At 42.9% G+C, this 16,981-nt stretch overlaps 1 protein-coding gene across 1 annotated transcript in view; it reads right to left on the bottom strand.

Annotated features, from left to right (window-relative positions):
- Nucleotides 1–7,933: 7,933 nt before the first annotated feature.
- Nucleotides 7,934–16,981, bottom strand: part of CFAP206 (cilia and flagella associated protein 206) — a 28,064-nt gene continuing 19,016 nt past the window's right edge. Inside the window, exons 10-12 of the mRNA XM_065402098.1 lie at nt 14,896–15,089; nt 12,101–12,244; nt 7,934–8,164 (exon numbers count right to left, since the gene is read on the bottom strand). Coding sequence (XP_065258170.1) covers nt 7,934–8,164; nt 12,101–12,244; nt 14,896–15,089 — 569 coding nt within the window. The remainder of the gene's footprint in view (nt 8,165–12,100; nt 12,245–14,895; nt 15,090–16,981) is intronic.

Raw genomic sequence — 16,981 nt, 5'->3', positions numbered from 1 at the left:
CCTGTTTTGTTTTCCTCCTGGTTACTTTCCATTGCTCCTCCAGAGGAAACAGCTAAACTATTTTTATAAGGATGCAGCTGCTTTTTTTGTATAACCTTTGTGAGGTCTAAGCACTGTCATTAACCTTAAATTTTTCCCTTTGCATCTGTCTGGAGTGTACATGCTGCAGGCCCTGGATCCATAAACATATAGGCACTCATAATACAGCAGTTTTTCATAATACACCTTCACAATATCATTCAGGATTTATATATTGCACAGATACAGCCCCAATTCATCACACAAGCCTAAGCAGCCCTGCGTGGCATCTGAGCCCCACCAAGAATCTCCATAGAGCCCAGGGGTATATATGAACATGACTGAAAGGGAATCCAGGCCAAAGAACTCACAAAGACTGCATGATCATATTCTGAACATCTGTACAATCCATTGAGAGCACCATCTCAAGTGGAAGGAGCTTGAAAGCATACCCCTATTTCCCCCCTTCTTGCACATTTTGACACAGTTCGAACATACCACTAGTTCTGTCCCACATACTTAGTACAATCCCACATTTCAGGGTTGTACTTACATGAATAGGAGTAAAAGATTAAATTAATCTATATTCCCAGCCCTGATGAGCAGCCCTACAATAACAAAGATGTGGGCATACTGGATATTTAAAAAAAAAGTTAATTGGGCACATGATCATACTCCAATTAAAGTCAATAAGAGCTTTGCCATTTACTTATTTGAGAGGAGGATTGGGGCCTATGTAAAGACATTCCTGTTTAAAGGTTCTAAAGACTATTACGTATGTATAAATAAACAAAATTTTTATCCAGGACAGTTTCTTGATTAAAAATCCTTATCTGGGCTTTTGGAATTCAACACCTGTTTTTATGAGCATCACAGGAATTTGGTTGTGAAACTTCCCTTTGGGTGTTTCCTCAACCATAAGCATTTGAATTTAAATTAATTTTTACTAGTCTCCAAATAAGTATAAACGCTTGAACACAAACTGTACAGAGCTGAAGTATGCAACTCCTATTCCTAACTGATATTCAGGAATAAATGATATAGCAAATAAACTGTGTTTTGAATTCATTTTTAATGTTTATTATTCAGTTGTCACATGTTCAGATTTGCTAGGCCAATTATGGCTTGGCCAGTATTCAGAATGGATGCCAACTAGTATAATTTATTATCCAGTGATGATGCACAGAAAGACCTGGCCATGCCAACGTCGCTGAAGATGTCCCAAAATGCATCACAGAAGAACTGCAAGTTCTGATCTCGTGTTCTGAGTTCATGGCAATTGTGATAATTTGCACTTCCTGTTGACTTCAGTGGGTTGGACGGCCCCAGTAAGGATGGAAGCTGGGTCAGCGCTAAATAGAGTATTTTCTTTGAGGATTTCAAAGTGATTTATAAATAGTTAAGGATCACAAAACCCCACCTCGGTCTGTGTAAAGTTTCAGCACCAGCATAGTAAAGAACATCATAACTGCCACTCCTACCCTTTCCAAGAGAAGAATCCATAGAAGGGAAAGAAAAAAAATTGCTATAGATTTTTGTTGTAGGTTATAATTAAGGCCAACCATTTCTTGTCAGAATTGGTAAATTAAAGATATACTGATTTTTCTTGGCATAAAAGGATTTGACAATGCCCTATTATTACTTTACAATCTGATATTGTTGCCGGCACAGAGTGCCCGAGGACAGCAACAGCGGGGTTCGTTGCTCGGTGTGCTTCGCGCCAATAAACACACCAGGGGTGGAGAAACAAACAAAGTTTATTTGGGATCCCAAAGCGGTGCTAGGAGACAGGCACGTCTCAAATCAAGCACACCAACAGAAACAGTTTTTCTTCTTTTATACATTTTGCAGTTAAGCCTCACCCCCCCCTCCTCCCTTCCTCTACCCCTCTACCCCTCCCTTCCCTGGTAACAGTTACTAAGCAAATAACGATTACATTTAAGCAGTTAAGTCATTCTTGGCAGCTATAAGCCTAGCTTGTTAGTAACTTCTTTAAACCGTTATCTTGTCCTTTTTCCCTTCAGCCAGAAACATGCAGGCCTCATTATTACCGCTTGATACCGGTGTGAGCAGGGGGTTGCACACAGATAACTGGTTGCTTACATATTCCAATTGCACCTGGCTTTTGAGGTTGATTAGAGTTTAAACATGGTAGAAGTTTGGTTCATATAGGCCTAGTGCAGGAAGGCTTCATTGACACTTTGTGGCCTTCCACCCTCCCGAGTTACCTAGGGTTATGCCTAGTGACACCAACAATATTACTTATTGTATTCACAGTTTCAGTTCTTAAATTAGGAATGGCATCAGAATGAGCCACAAAAAATAAAGGATTATTAGAATTTTTAAGATAAGAGTTGAGCCGGGGCAGAGAAGATCAAAGCACTCTGACATGATAGATGTGGGACTAAGACAGAAGTTCTCAAAGTGTGGGGCGTACCCCCCAGCACGGCATGGAGAAACATCATGGGGAGGCATGGTGGGACCCAGGCCAGCCCCCACAGGGGTGGGGAGGGAGCACCTGCCCACCCCCAGCTCTGCTCTGGTCACGCCCCAGTCATGTCCCTGGCTCCTGGCCCTGTCCCCAGCCTCAGCACGGCTCTGCTCCAGGCCCCACTCCCGCCCCCAGCCTCGGCCCCTGGGTGCAGCCCCGCTCCTGGCCCCAGACCCACCCAAAGCTTCGTCCCCCTTACCCTGTCTGCCTCCTGCCCCGGTGCACTGTCCCTGCTCCCGGGGGGGGGGAGGGGGCGGGGAAGGGAGGGGCAGCAGGATGCGAACGGGGGGGGGCAACCCTCAAAAGTTTGGGGACCGTTGGACTAAGAAGTCAGAAATCGCTACACCTCTATCAGCTGTGGAGGTGAGAGGAGTTAATTGGAGACTGACATTTTAATACGTCAACACCACCTGAGGTAAACCTGACAGTTATAATCTACTTATTTACCATCTTCTTCTAGTCTTGGCCCTTCTTGTGCCTGTTCATTTGCTAGTGTCTCTTGACTGCAGTGTTACTGAGCACTAAAATAAAAATGGCAGACGATGTAGGCATAGCGTAACTGGTTTTCAGAGATGCTGAACATCAACTAAAGTTAAGGAGACCTGCAGGTGCTCAGCATCCTGAAAATCAGGACCCAGATAATTTACCATTGTGCAGATTAAAGAAAAATAAAATATGCAGCGTTGTGAGTTGGGAAAAACATTGAAGCTGGTGGGTGGAACAGTCACCCTTCATTTACAATAGAAACAGTTAATCGCCTTTATGGCAGTCCCTACTTAACACAAAGGCATATCAGAGTCCACCCAGGATTTGAGCTAACTGGGCGGAGGGCTTCACTGGGTATTGTTTTGGCTAAATTTGTGGGGGAGAAGCACACATGAGAACATACAGAGAAGGAAGCAACATGCACAGCCAGCCTTAAACAAGCACACTATGGTAATGGCTAAAAGAGGTTTGGGGCTGCAAGTAAAGAGGAGAGAATATATTCATAAGCTATTCCACCCTCAGGCAGGTTTTTCATTTTCTTTCTTTTTTTTTTTTTTTATTAAGTGCCTCACATGGGTTTGCCCCATTCTTCTTTAAAAACATAGGCAAGGTACCTTTGATCTAACTTTCAATCTAGTTAAGTGGAAAGAGAGTTAATATGGGTTTTAAGTATTTGAAGGACACTAAGGAGCTCTCTAGGCCCCGCTATTTGAATCCCTCCAAGTCATTATGTCAAGCTTTCTGGACTGGCTAAAGAGCATGAGTGCCAGCGGCGGCTCCAGGCACCAGCGCACCAAGCGCGTGCCTGGGCGGCAAGCCGCGGGGGGCGCCCCGCCAGTCCCTGCGAGGGCGGCAGTCAGGCAGCCTTCAGCGGCATGCCTGCGGGAGGTCCGCCGGTCCCGCGGATTCAGCGGCGGGTACGCCAAAGCCGCGGGACCAGCGGACCTCCCGCCTAAGGCAGCCTGACTGCCGTGCTTGGGGCAGCAAAAAAGCTAGAGCCGCCCCTGATGAGTGCCATCCTCAGGCAGACCGTCAAGAAGCAGGGCACAAACCCCAAACTGGTTGTGAGTTCTATACTTAGACTTCACCAACCAGGTATGAAATGTAAACTTCTCAGGCACTATAACAGCCTAACCGTGGAGTCACAGACAGTCCTCTTATCTTGCCACCTAGGGAAGCTTGCCTTTCTAACAGATGGTCCCTTACTCCAAAAATCACAATGTTCAGTTTACTCCCAATCCCCAAAGACCCAGTCATTTACCCCTAGGGTGATCATATTTCCCAAAGGGAAAACATGACACTGCATGGGACTAACCTGAGCCCTCCCACCCTCCCCTAGGGCTTGCCCTAGCTGCTTGCCCAAGCCTTGCCCCCCCTTCCCACGCAGGGCTGGCTACGCTGCTCGCCCAAGCCCTGCCTGCCTGTGCAAGGCTGGGGTTGGTGTCACTGCTTAACCAAGCCCTGCCTGCCCCCACCCGAGCCCTGCCTCCCCCCCAGTGCCGGTCTGGCATTACTGCTCACTCCCCACACATTCCTCTGCACCCCACTTTTTTGACAAAAGTGTGCATTTGTTCTGTTTGCTCCTCCCAACTGATCAAGCTGGCAAGAGCAAATGGGACAAATGCCCACTTTTGCCAAAAAACTCGGGACAGCCAGGACAGGGCTTAAAAAAGGGACCGTCCTGGTCAAAACAGGGACGTATGGTCAACCTACTTACCACAGGTCAGTTGCACTGTAGATCTTATACTAAAGACAACAGTTGCAGGCAAGCCTATAATAAACTGACTAAAGAATTGTTAAATAAGACAAAAAAATTATAGCTATTTGCAAAGATAAAACAATTAACGTACACACACAAATGAGTTATTGTCTTAGGCTCCAAAAGGTAATAGAAGTTGCTTTAATATGCAAGCTCTGTCTGCTATGGCTAACACAGGCAAAGCAGATGGGGATCCCTTCCTTATGCTTAGAAATCTTGCCCTCCCAAAATCCAAGTAGCATAGAGATCCAGTTTCTTCTTGTCAGGGATTTTTATTCCCTTCCTCCCAGACAAAAGTGCCGGCTTCTTCCACGCCCTGGGGGTGCTCAACCCCCCTTTCCACCCCAGGCCCCACCTCCACCTCACCCCATCCCCAAGCTCCGACCCCTACCCTGCCTCTTCCCGCCCCAGGCCCCGCCCCATCCCTTCTCCCAAGCCCCCACCCCCACCATCTCTTTCTGCCCAGTTCTGCCCCCTCTCCGGAGTGTGCCCCTTCCCTGCTCCTCCCCCAGCACCTCCTGCCCGCCGTGGAACAGCTGACTGCTGTTGATCGGTGGGCCGCCAGTGGGCAGGAGGGGGAAGGTGGCTGCTGGTGGGTGCTAAGCACCCACTAATTTTTTAGTCGACCCCTATGCTCCCAGAGTTCAAACTCATGGCATGAGTTCATATGCAGGTCTCCTCTTAATGGGGGTGGGTGGGGGTGGGGAGGGACAAGAATGCAAAGTCTTTGTTCTTTGATGTTTCACAATGGCTTATTTGGTGGACAGGACCTAACACCTTCTGTAGAAAGCCAGCATTTTACATTAGTTAATGCTGCTTTCCTGTTTGGTGATTTACACAGTTACAGTGGGTTGCAATGCAAACACTCAGTATAATATAAAATGGAATACAAATATAAGTGAGATTAATACATGCAGCATCCTACAAGCATTTCAAAAAGTCTATGCATTTGTCAGTGTTCATTTGAGGCCTAGGGGCCTTGGCATGAGCTGGCACCTGATCTGCCAGCATCACACATTTCTAAAAAGATTATTCCCTATATGGCCCAGCATTGTAGATGGAGCTGAATGCAGCACATGAACAAAAGGATAGAGCAAAAGCTTAGCATGGTTTTGTACAATCACATACCCCAACATTTTACAGGAGCTAAACATCGATCAACCCCAACGTTCTTGAGAAGTGTTTTTCTGTTTCTTCACCCTTATACATTGTTAAGACGTTGTTGCACTTGACTCATACATTAAAGACAAATTTTCATTCAATTGTAAAATTACCAGGAGCATTTGATTTGCCAGACCAGGCACATATTCTACTAGCCTGTCCTAACCATGATGGAAAAAAAAACCCAAAGGATATTTTACTTGGATGTAAAAATCAAAAAGTTACCAGGAAAGTAGAATTTTGCAAGGCTACAATGAAGTCTACAACTATCTAGTCAATTTTAGTTTGCTCACTACTATTTAGTCACTGAATACAGAAAACTCTTAGAAAGCTAGAATTCCTAGAAAACTGGTGTAATAGCTGTCAGGGTGCACACTACCATCTCTGATTCTCTGTCAAGCACACTGGCTGATCTGGTACTGCTGGAGCCAATTTATCATTTCATTCTCAGTGATTCTACCAAGAAAGGGAAGATTATAGACAAAGGGTTCAGATGATTTTCCTCCAGTTAATATTACTTCATGTCAATGAGAGTTTGTTTGTGCAAGAATTGGAGGATTGGGGTCAGATTTACAAAGGCACTTAGGCACCTATCTGCCATTTTAGTCACCTAAAACTACCATTTAGACAACACTAACATTCTCAATATCACTGCTCAGCTGCCACCTAATCCTATAGGCACCTACATCTCCATGGCACTTAAATTTCTGACAGTGGGCATGCACAAAACCACCTATGTCCTGACACCACCGCACTGCTATTGAGCAGCTTGGAGCCCTAGTGCAAGAGAAAGCTTTGGTGGCCCAAGAGCAAAATTCTCAAACTAGAGCTTCCTCTGCACATCTACAGGTTTGGGCCCAGCACATACAAAAAAGGCAGCTAGAGAGAAAGTGTTTCTCAGAATACCCAATAGCCCAGTGGTGAGGGCACTCACCAGGGATGTGGAAGATGCAGGTTTAAATCCCCACTCTGCCCAGTTTGGAGCACAGATTTGAATGTCATTCTCTGACATCCCAGGTGAGTGCCCTAACAACTGGGTGATGGAGTCAGTCTCTCGCTCTAGCCTGGTGAATATTTAATTATTTATACAAAGTGAAAAAGCTTCACCAGAAGAGCTGGAGAGAGGCCCAGCCCAGAATACCCAATAGCCTGATAGTCAGGGCACTCACCTGGCCCACCTTGGTTCAAGTTCCTGCTCCAAATCAGGCAAAGGAAGGATTTGAATCCGAGTCTCCCAGATCAGTGCCCTAACCACTGGGCTATCATGGAGTAACAGGATCTTTTTCTTTCATTTTTCGTGAAAAAGGACTGACCTGGTTTAGTTGCCTAACTCCAAAGGTCATGGCTGAGAATCCAGAGCAGAGGGAGGTGCTTCATGGGAGCTAGGGACCTAAATACCTCTGAGAATCTAGACCTACATCCTCTCCCTTCCCTCTGCATTTCATTTCTGGCTAATTTAGATGGCTCGGCTTACTGGCTTCTGAGAATCTCTTTCTTTGGCACCTAACTCTCCCCATACAATGCCTGGGGAGCCTGGGCAGACATCTAACTCAGAGCTGAGAATTCCACTAGGCAACAAGGCACCGAGGCATAGTGTTGCAACGCCCAAGTCCCTTTGTGAATCTAGCCCTTGGTGTCTCTAACTCATAACAGTTATTCTTCTTACAATATAATCAAACTTCAAAGACAAGGCTCTTAAGGGTAGTGTTATGATGTGCACTCAGGGTATTAAAACATTAAAGGATTCCAAAAACACACACTTCCATAGAAATGCCAGTTTAATTCAGAATTTACAGCCATGCCTGGATTCTACTTTTTTTTAATTGGATGTTTCAGGCTTTTTATAATCACTATCACTTAATGCCATTTAGCTGTTCTAACAGAAACCATGGAGTGTAACAACAACTCTTTGAATCAATGGACATAGAATTCAGCTTACTATATATTACTTCAGAAATCTATTTGGATTTTTTTTAAAACATGTACTATACTTCAGTATGTCTCCTTTTAAACTTCATTTAGGTTTCATCAACTGCTCTGGTTAAGTTCACTTTGACCATACAAGTAGCTGGGGTTGATCCTCCTCGGAGACCTGCCAGGAAAATCTGTGGCCTGGGTACGTTGCTAGAGTTGTCAAGTTTAGTCTGTGTGCCAAAATCCTTTAGCAGATACACTTGGGTGGAGTTATCTCTTCTCAAATGACTGAGATTAGTCTGCACTGAGTGAGTTAATTTCCTACGCAAATTAGCCTAAATATGAAAACAGAATCAGAATAAGAAAGATTTTATTCTTAAATATAATTTTTCTCTGAAATGGAAGTGTTATAGATTACAATGATGCATATTTTTTTCTTTTACATGTACGGCCCCCAGGTTTCACAAATCCATAACTGTGGAATATGTCATTTTAGCACCAATCTGCTGTGGCAACCTTTGTGGAAAAGGCTACAAAAAAGCTTGTTGTGAATTCTTCATACTGTAGAGCCAGGACTTTAAAATCAACTGTCTGTTTGTTCCCCCTTCCAGTGAACTGTTAACATTAGCATTGATGTAAAAGGATATAAATCACTTGGCATAAAGTTGTTATTGTCGGACTGTATTAAACAAACCATAACATGGGTCGTTATTTTGGAATTAAACAATCCCCATAAAAGGACCACCTCCACCTCCTGCAGGCTGTTTTTGCCCTCAGGTAATTTTTCCTTGGCCCTGGCATGCATGCAACTACAAATGTAAATTATCAATATGGTAAAAAATAAATTTGAAATGGTATGATATACTCTCATTAAAAATTAAAAGTATTATTTTAAAAAGTTCCACCCAAACTAAAAAAAAAATTGCAATCCTAATAAATAAAATAATAATAATAAATTTTACTTCTAATCAAACATTTTTTAAAAAATACTACATTTGTTTTATTAATGTCAAAGGCAAATATAAAAGTTTTCCTATTATGGCCGTAGGCCTCAATATTAATCAAATAGTAATAAAACCCATAAATTATAAAATATGGGCCATAAAAAGCCCCCACATAAAAAACAATAAAATTAAAACCCTGTTTAAAAAAATCTAAAATTAAATAGAAATGTACAAAAAATGCTTTATGGCAACAACATATATATTTTAAAATAACACAAATAATGCCATTTTGCCATAAATCTCTTTGCAAATAAATCTGTAATTGTTTTTGTGGGTAATAGTTATATATGCCTTAAAAGTTAATGCCCTGTGCTCACAATTAATTATGTGGACAATATAATCCATAATTACCATAAAAATAAATGTTTTTATCAAATTGTGGCTATTAAAAATGTAATTTTAAATTTCAAATGTCTAAATTAAAATACAATTAAATATAAAATACACCTTATACTCTAATGCAATGCCTGAACCCATGAAAATAAATTTAATTGTTATAAAAATGTTATTTAAGCATCCCTATTTAAAAATTATTTGCAAGTTGCTAGGCAAAAGGCGTGCAAGGTCATGATTACCATCCACCATGCTACTAACAAAATTAAACATGTAATTAAAAGGGCTAGCAAAAATTCAAAACACAATTGGTAAAAGACATTGTTGGGATGTTCCCCCACCGCAACCGGGATTCTTAATCTGGCCTTATATCCAATTGTGGTAATTCTAATGTTTCAGCTGGCGTTGGTTGTTATATTTCTAGTACTAACATGCTAAAATTAAAAAAAAAAAAAAATTGATTGATTGCAAAGCCAGTGGTTCTATAGACCATGGATACTCCCCAAAAATAAGTACATAAGGTTTGTTCTTTAACAAGACAAAATCAGTGGTAAAACCTAAAAGTGCCAGCGAGAAAATTCTTGCTCGGTCTCAGCTAAAAGCCTTGAGCCTAATGCTGGGCCTTCACGAGTAACCCACTAAACTTGTTACACATATGTATAGGTCTTAATATTAAAAATATACGACCTTTAAGGAGGGGGGGTATTACCCTGGAATTAGGCGGTATGTTACCCCAGAATTTGATCAAGCTAACTGCAGCCATATTGTGTGCATTCAACCACCATAAATTAATAAAATAAAACACCACATAGTTAAGGGTTAATTTGAACAAGCAGGCCTTTTGAAGACAAAGTCAAATACTAGCTTCAGGCTTGTAGTTTCTGCTAATCAAAATAAAAAAAAAACCCAACCAATTATAAAACTAAAAATAAATAATTAAAAACCTTAAGTTTAAGTGTGTTTAATATAAAAGCTTATTATAACTAAAAGTATTAAAATATATTATTAATAATTTATTAAAATTAAAAATTAATTATAAGAAAACTAAATTAAAAAGTACTTTAAAACGGTTTTCTAAAGCTATCCTGAAAAACTTTTTCCTAACACCTTACTCTTGGCAAAAAAGCAATCGGCCATCGCTGACCTGCTACTAATTACTCTACACCATCTCAAATTTTAAATAATTATTTAAAATGTTCTAAACCTATTGCTTATGTCTATATGTGCTTAAAACTAATAAACAGTAGTTTTAAATAAAAACATGCTTACTTATATCAATCTCTCAGCTGTGTTCCCAATAATTTATTCCTAACACTGCCTAAAATAAAACAATTAAGCTACCGCTGCTTTGGGTTCTAAAAACCCTCGGTAACAGGGTAACATATAATGAGGAGGTAGTGTCTGTGTCTACTGCTCTAATGGATTTGAGTTGATGTTTCTATATTTTAAAATACAATTTAAAACAAAGGTCCCAAAATACAATTTGGGAAACAAAGGTCTTATAGTTGTCATCAAGGATAATGCTAAGAGGGAGAAAAGTAACAAATTACACAAACTGATGGATAATCAAGAAGGATAAAATTCCATTTTCAGTTCCGCAAAGTGGATCTTTACTCTGATAGTCTGCTCTCCCTACATGATTTATGCAGAATCCATGGCAGGTAGAATGAGCAGATTAGCAGAGATGAGATCTTCTGTGTAGATTTAAAATGAGAATATTACCCCAATGTTGCATGAATCTAACAATTGAAACCATAGTATGCAGTGCACACTGTAAGAAAAAAGAATCTTATTTGAAAGGCACTTATTGTTTGGGGTGTGTTTTTTTAAATTTACAGCCAAAACATTAAGGACATACCTGCAATTTCTAACAGCAGGCCATATACTTCTACAGATTAAGTAACAATACCTCAAAAACCTGCCTCAACATTCTACATCCAACACAAAATGTATTTATTTTGTTGCTGTGGTATCTTACGCTCAGAATTGGTCCTGTGCAAAATATGCACACAAAAATTGCAAACGGGATGATGTAAGTCAACATTGAAGGAGTTGGAACAAAGTGAAAAATAATTTACTATGAAACAAATTAAGGCCCCAATCCTTCAGTGACTTCCACATAGGTCTACTCAAGCAGAACTCATTGCAGGATCAGGCCCACAAATTGATAGTAAGTTAATGTTGCTGTGAGCAAACCTGGCAGTCAGTTAATTTGTTATTGGCCAGAATACTCAACTCAGTGTTATAAAATATACACATTTCATTGGATGTCTGAAATCAGACTTCAAAAGGCAAGAAAAAGCTCCATACACATTTTCATATACAAGGGACCGTTATTACAGATTCTCTCATCTATACAATCATGCAGCATATTTTCTTCAACTCACTCTCTGTAGTTTTATAATCTCTTAGTGGTGTTTTTACCCACACTTCACTACAGTTACTACAACTTTTTTTCCTTGTGACTTGGTGGTATATTTATTAATGTACACAGCTTCATTTGCAGTAACTTTTTTTTTTATCATCTTAGCCCTTTTTGTATCATTGTACTACAAAGGTAAGATATAGCACATTACTTCCAAATGGTTAAGCTGTCTATATTAGTTAAGCTGTTTTAGTACAGAGTAGCACCCTAAAAATTCACTATTATTTGAAAGAATCTTACAACTTAAAAGAGTGCCTGAGACTTTAGAATCAATGAATCTAGCCAGGAAAATATTGCTCAAATAAAAAAAGTTTTTTGTGGGGGGGAAGCTTTTGAAACAGGAATATGAAATAGAGTGAAATAAGATCAAACAGAAATGATTACAGGAACTTGTCTCTTCATAGATTTTAAAGCCAGAAGGGATAATAATTATGATAATCTAGTCTGACCTCCTGCCAAATATGCCAAATTTTGAAAGGCTTAATCTTCCAGATAATACTGATACAAACCAATTTTATGGCTTTTCTCCTCAGTTCCCATTCATTCCACTCATAGGACTTCACAATAGTTGGAGGCAATATATGGGTGTCAGTCTGAGTACTGCTGTTGCATTTGGTAATTGGTTTCATTGAACGTTTGTCTCCACTTCTGACCTGGATGAAGATATAGGTATTTATTAGGAGAATCTATAAGTCACAGGGGGGAAAAAATGACATGTAGACACAGCACAGTATTTTTTTAAACAAACAGGAATCTGAGAATACTGAAAGCTTTAAAGACTTGAATACAAAATATAAAAGTCTATTAGTAACTAATGGTTAATAATCATCTTATGTTCATATAGTATCTGTCATTCCAGAGGATCCTAAAATACTTTACAGATTTAAACTAAGATACAGTAACTCCTCACTTAACATTGTAGTTATATTCCTGAAAAAATGCTACTTTAAGCTAAACGATGTTAAGCGAATCCAATTTCCCCATAAGAATTAATGTAAATGGGGGGGTTAGGTTCCAAGGAAATTTTTTTCGCCAGACAAAAGACTGTGTGTGTGTGTGTGTATATATATATATATGTATATGTATATATCTATACACACACACACACACACACACACACACACAGAGTATAAGTTTTAAACAAACAATTTAATATTGTACACAGCAATGATGATTGTGAAGCTTGGTTGAGGTGGTGAAGTCATGAACTAGCACTCAGCTAAGCCCTCAAGGGTTAACACATTGTTGTTAATGTAGCCTCACACTCTACAAGGCAGCATGAATGAAGGGAGGGAAGACAGCATAGCGGACAGAGACACACACCATGTGTGTGAGAGAGAGATGCGCATTGCACCTTTAAGTACGCTGACCCCACTCTAAGTACATTGCCTTTTTAAGTAGATCAGCAAGTTGAGACAGCAGCTGCTGCCAGCAAGCTCCCTCGGTCCTGAGCCCTGTCATGTTCCCCCATTGCTCTGTGGAGATAAGGTACAGGAGCAGGGGGCAGGAGCGGGAGGAGAGGGACAGCCTGACATTAGCACCTCTCTTCCCCTCACCTCTGCACAGCAAGCAGGATGCTCCCGGGAGCAGCTCCGAGGCAGAGGGCAGGAGCAGCACATGGCAGTGGGGGGAGGGCCAGCTGAACTGCCCGGCAATTAATAGCCTGCTGGGCGGCTGCTGCACAGGAAACTTAGGGGAGTGGGGAGCTGATGGGGGGCTGCCGGTCCACCCTGGTTCCAAGCCCCCACCAGCTAGCTCCAACGGGCTGCTCTTTCTGCAAGCAGTGGACAAAGCAGTCAGCTGCCAAACAACGTTATAAGGGACTGTAGCAGCGAGCAGACTCACCGGTGCGAAACCTCCTGCAGATCGTCCTGGGAATTAGCTCTTTTCCAGCCTTAGAGTGCCCTCTGCTGGCCGGTGGCTCACCTGCCTCAGGCCCCCTATGTCCCTCCTGGACTTCGGTGCCCCTTTACTTCGGGGTTCTGCCCCAGCAGTACCCCCACGCTCCGAGTCTCCTCTTCCAGGGGAACCCCCAACGCTCTAAACCCGCCTTGCCTCAGTGGCTACTTCCCTGCGGCAGACTGAAGTCTATAATGGCCACTCATCATAGGCAAGGGGGTAGGACCTGCTGCCTTGGCCTATCCCCGAGCTACCCCTCTGCAGCCCCAGAACATTTCGGAGGCCTTCACCAAGGCCTGCGGCCTGGTGGTTTACCAGGCTGGAGCTCCCGAGCTCCCTTTGCCCTTCCCCAGCACTGCTCCGCTTCAGGTATCTTGCTCCCAGACAGCTAGCCCTTCTCACTCCAGTGCTAGAGTGAGATTTCTCTGTCTCCTGGCCCCACAGCCCTTTTATCCAGGCCAGCTGTGGCCTAATTAAGCCAGCCACACCTAGGGCCAACTACCTTGCCAGCCTCCCTCAGCTGCTCTTAATCCCTTTTACCTTGGAGTGGGGCAGCTGCCCTACTACAGGGAGCATTGCACAACTTTTAAACGATCATGTTCTCTAATCGATCAGCAACATAACGAAACAACGTTAACCGGGACGACTTTATGTGAGGAGTTACCGTACAAAATTTATGCAGGGGTTGCTGAAGAGTAGCTACCTCTGGGGTAAAGCCTAGCACCTGTTTAACAATACACAGGACAATTAAATGAAGAATACAATATCTAACTGAAACTGCAGGGGGAATTTAAAAAGCAGAATGCAGTTGTCCAAGTTGGATTTTGTCCAGGACACCAATGTTAACACCCATATGCTAAAAATATAATTTTAAAAATATCATCTATGATTTTTCTCCCCAAATGACATTTTTTCCCTATTACAATATACAGGGATGGACAAAGGGTCTCCAACTTGTGCTGACCAAGTTTCTCATATTCATCTACAATGCTTAATTACACAGGGCCCTCTCCTCCCTTACACAAACGATTCCTACAAAGGGGGAACAGGAAACATCATCCACAGAATTTCTCTGGACTGAAGATGGGAGAATGCTGCCACCACTGAATTTCCGTGGCCCTGCCCCTCCCACATATAGAGTTTAAGGGTGAACAATTTCCCAGAAGTGATGCCCTTCATCTGTACACCAAAGAGTAGGATCTGCAGGATCCCCACATACTGTACTCTCTTTGCTGGGTAGAGGACTACATATGTCCTCTGACAAAGTATTGTCTCCATAAAACAAATTTTTTCTGTGTCCCACTAATTCCAGATTGGCCAGGTCCCAACACTTTTCAGTGAATCAAAAGGGCAGATAGGTCAGTGTCACATCACCTATTCAACAGGGGATGCAAGCAGTGAATACCTGTGAATAAGGAGCAAGGGATTCAAACTGATGATGAAGCTCAAGCAGCTGAATAAGTTCAGCACATTCTTTTGCTTTTTCTCCAATCAACTGAATGAACATATCTGGGGTTTTGGAAAAAACATATGCTGATTCCTTGGAACTGAAAGTGTAATATTTCTCCTTATGTTTCAAAATTCCAATAGCAGGATTTCCTAACAAATAAAGCAAAAACAAGAGTGAACCAATAAATCATTCAACACACAAGGCTCCTATAATCATGAGTATACATTTCCCTCAACCAGCTCTTACTCCATCACTTTTGGAATTGTAATAGAACCTACAATCTAAACCTTTTTCAAAATTAAGAAATCCTCTCCATTACACAGTAGAATCAGATACAGTGAAAGTCAGCTTCTACAAACCATCAGAACTGATGATGACCATCTTACACCCAGTTCCCCAGGAAGGATAACGATATCTACCACCTTTGTAAAGTACTTTGAAATTTACTGGTGAAAAGTGCTACATAAGAGCTAGATATTATTATAGTCTGGATCATGCTTAAATTACAACCAGAAAGACTACTCAGACTTTATCATCCATATCTATCAAGTTAATATAAAATATATTCCCTTTCATTTATATTGCACATATCTGCAAATGTCTGTCCTGCACATTTCCTGTGGAAGATTGATTGTAATTTAATTACTCTTTTATGCCAAAGGACAATACTAAGTAGGTCAGGAAGTTGAACTACCATTAAAGAAGTCCTGTTTTTACTGCTACAAACAGTGGTATTTCACCTCCATTCCCCCCCAAAAAACAAAACCAAACCATCAGTTATACCAAAAGAAATGACAGGATTACTAAGTATCGCCAAAAAAGATGAGCAAGTAGAGCCAGTGTTCCTGCTAATTTTTCCCACCCATGTGTGGAATGAATTTTGTTATGTGCACCAATATGGAAGTGATATATGACACATCGCCTCCATATTGATACACATAACAAAATTAATGTGGCAGGGTGAGGCCGGGGGGTTCAGAGTGTGGGAGAGGCTCACGGCTGGGGCAGACGGCTGGGGTGTGGGGGGGTGAGGGCTCCAGCTGGTGGTGCGGGATCTGGGGTGGGGCTGGGGAGAGGGGTTTGGGGTCCAGTGGGGCTCCACGGGGCTACGGTAGAGAGAGAGGACTCCTCCCCCCAGCTCTCTCTCCCTGCAGCAGCACCTGGGCTGGGGGGAGAGGTGCCTCTCCCCCGGCCGCAGCAGGTCCCAGCCAGGCTGGGTTGGGGCCGGGGCATCTGTCCCTCGGCCACAGCAGGTCCGGGGCTGGGCTGGGTTGGGGGAGCGGTATCACGGCAGGTCCGGGGCTGAGCTGGGTTGGGGGAGCGGTATCATGGCAGGTCCGGGGCTGGGCTGGGCTGGGCTGGGTTGGGGGAGCGGTATCATGGCAGGTCCGAGACTGGGCTGGGCTGGGTTGGGGGAGCGGTATCATGGCAGGTCCGGGGCTGGGCTGGGCTGGGTTGGGTTGGGGGAGCGGTATCATGGCAGGTCCGGGGCTGGGCTGGGCTGGGTTGGGGGAGCGGTATCATGGCAGGTCCGGGGCTGGGCTGGGGAAGCGGTATCATGGCAGGTCCGGGGCTGGGCTGGGTTGGGGGAGCGGTATCATGGCAGGTCCGGGGCTGGGCTGGGCTGGGGGAGCGGTATCATGGCAGGTCTGGGGCTGGGCTGGGTTGGGGGAGCGGTATCATGGCAGGTCCGGGGCTGGGCTGGGTTGGGGGAGCGGTATCATGGCAGGTCCGGGGCTTGTGGAGAGGCATCTCTCCCTGCCACAGCCCTGAGCACCTGCGCAGTGCTTAATAGGCATGGCTGCGCAGCTTAGAGGGAACTTAGGTAGAGACATATTTGAGCTGGAGAGGTTGCTGGGACAAAACATATGAACAACATAGCCAAGTCCAGAACATATGGTTATATGAACACTAATTATAATTTCACAAACACTCAAAAACACAGAGGATTAGTAGAACTATATGTTAGGTATAAAGTGCAAAAGTGTTCAATGAGTTATTCTAGTTTGCATGCTGGCACAGAAGGAAATACACAGTGTAT

The sequence above is a fragment of the Emys orbicularis genome, chromosome 3 (genome assembly GCF_028017835.1).
Source record: "Emys orbicularis isolate rEmyOrb1 chromosome 3, rEmyOrb1.hap1, whole genome shotgun sequence".
Classification (NCBI taxonomy): domain Eukaryota; kingdom Metazoa; phylum Chordata; order Testudines; family Emydidae; genus Emys; species Emys orbicularis.
The sequence above is the reverse complement of the archived record's forward strand: the minus strand, read 5'-3'. Positions and strand labels throughout refer to the sequence as shown.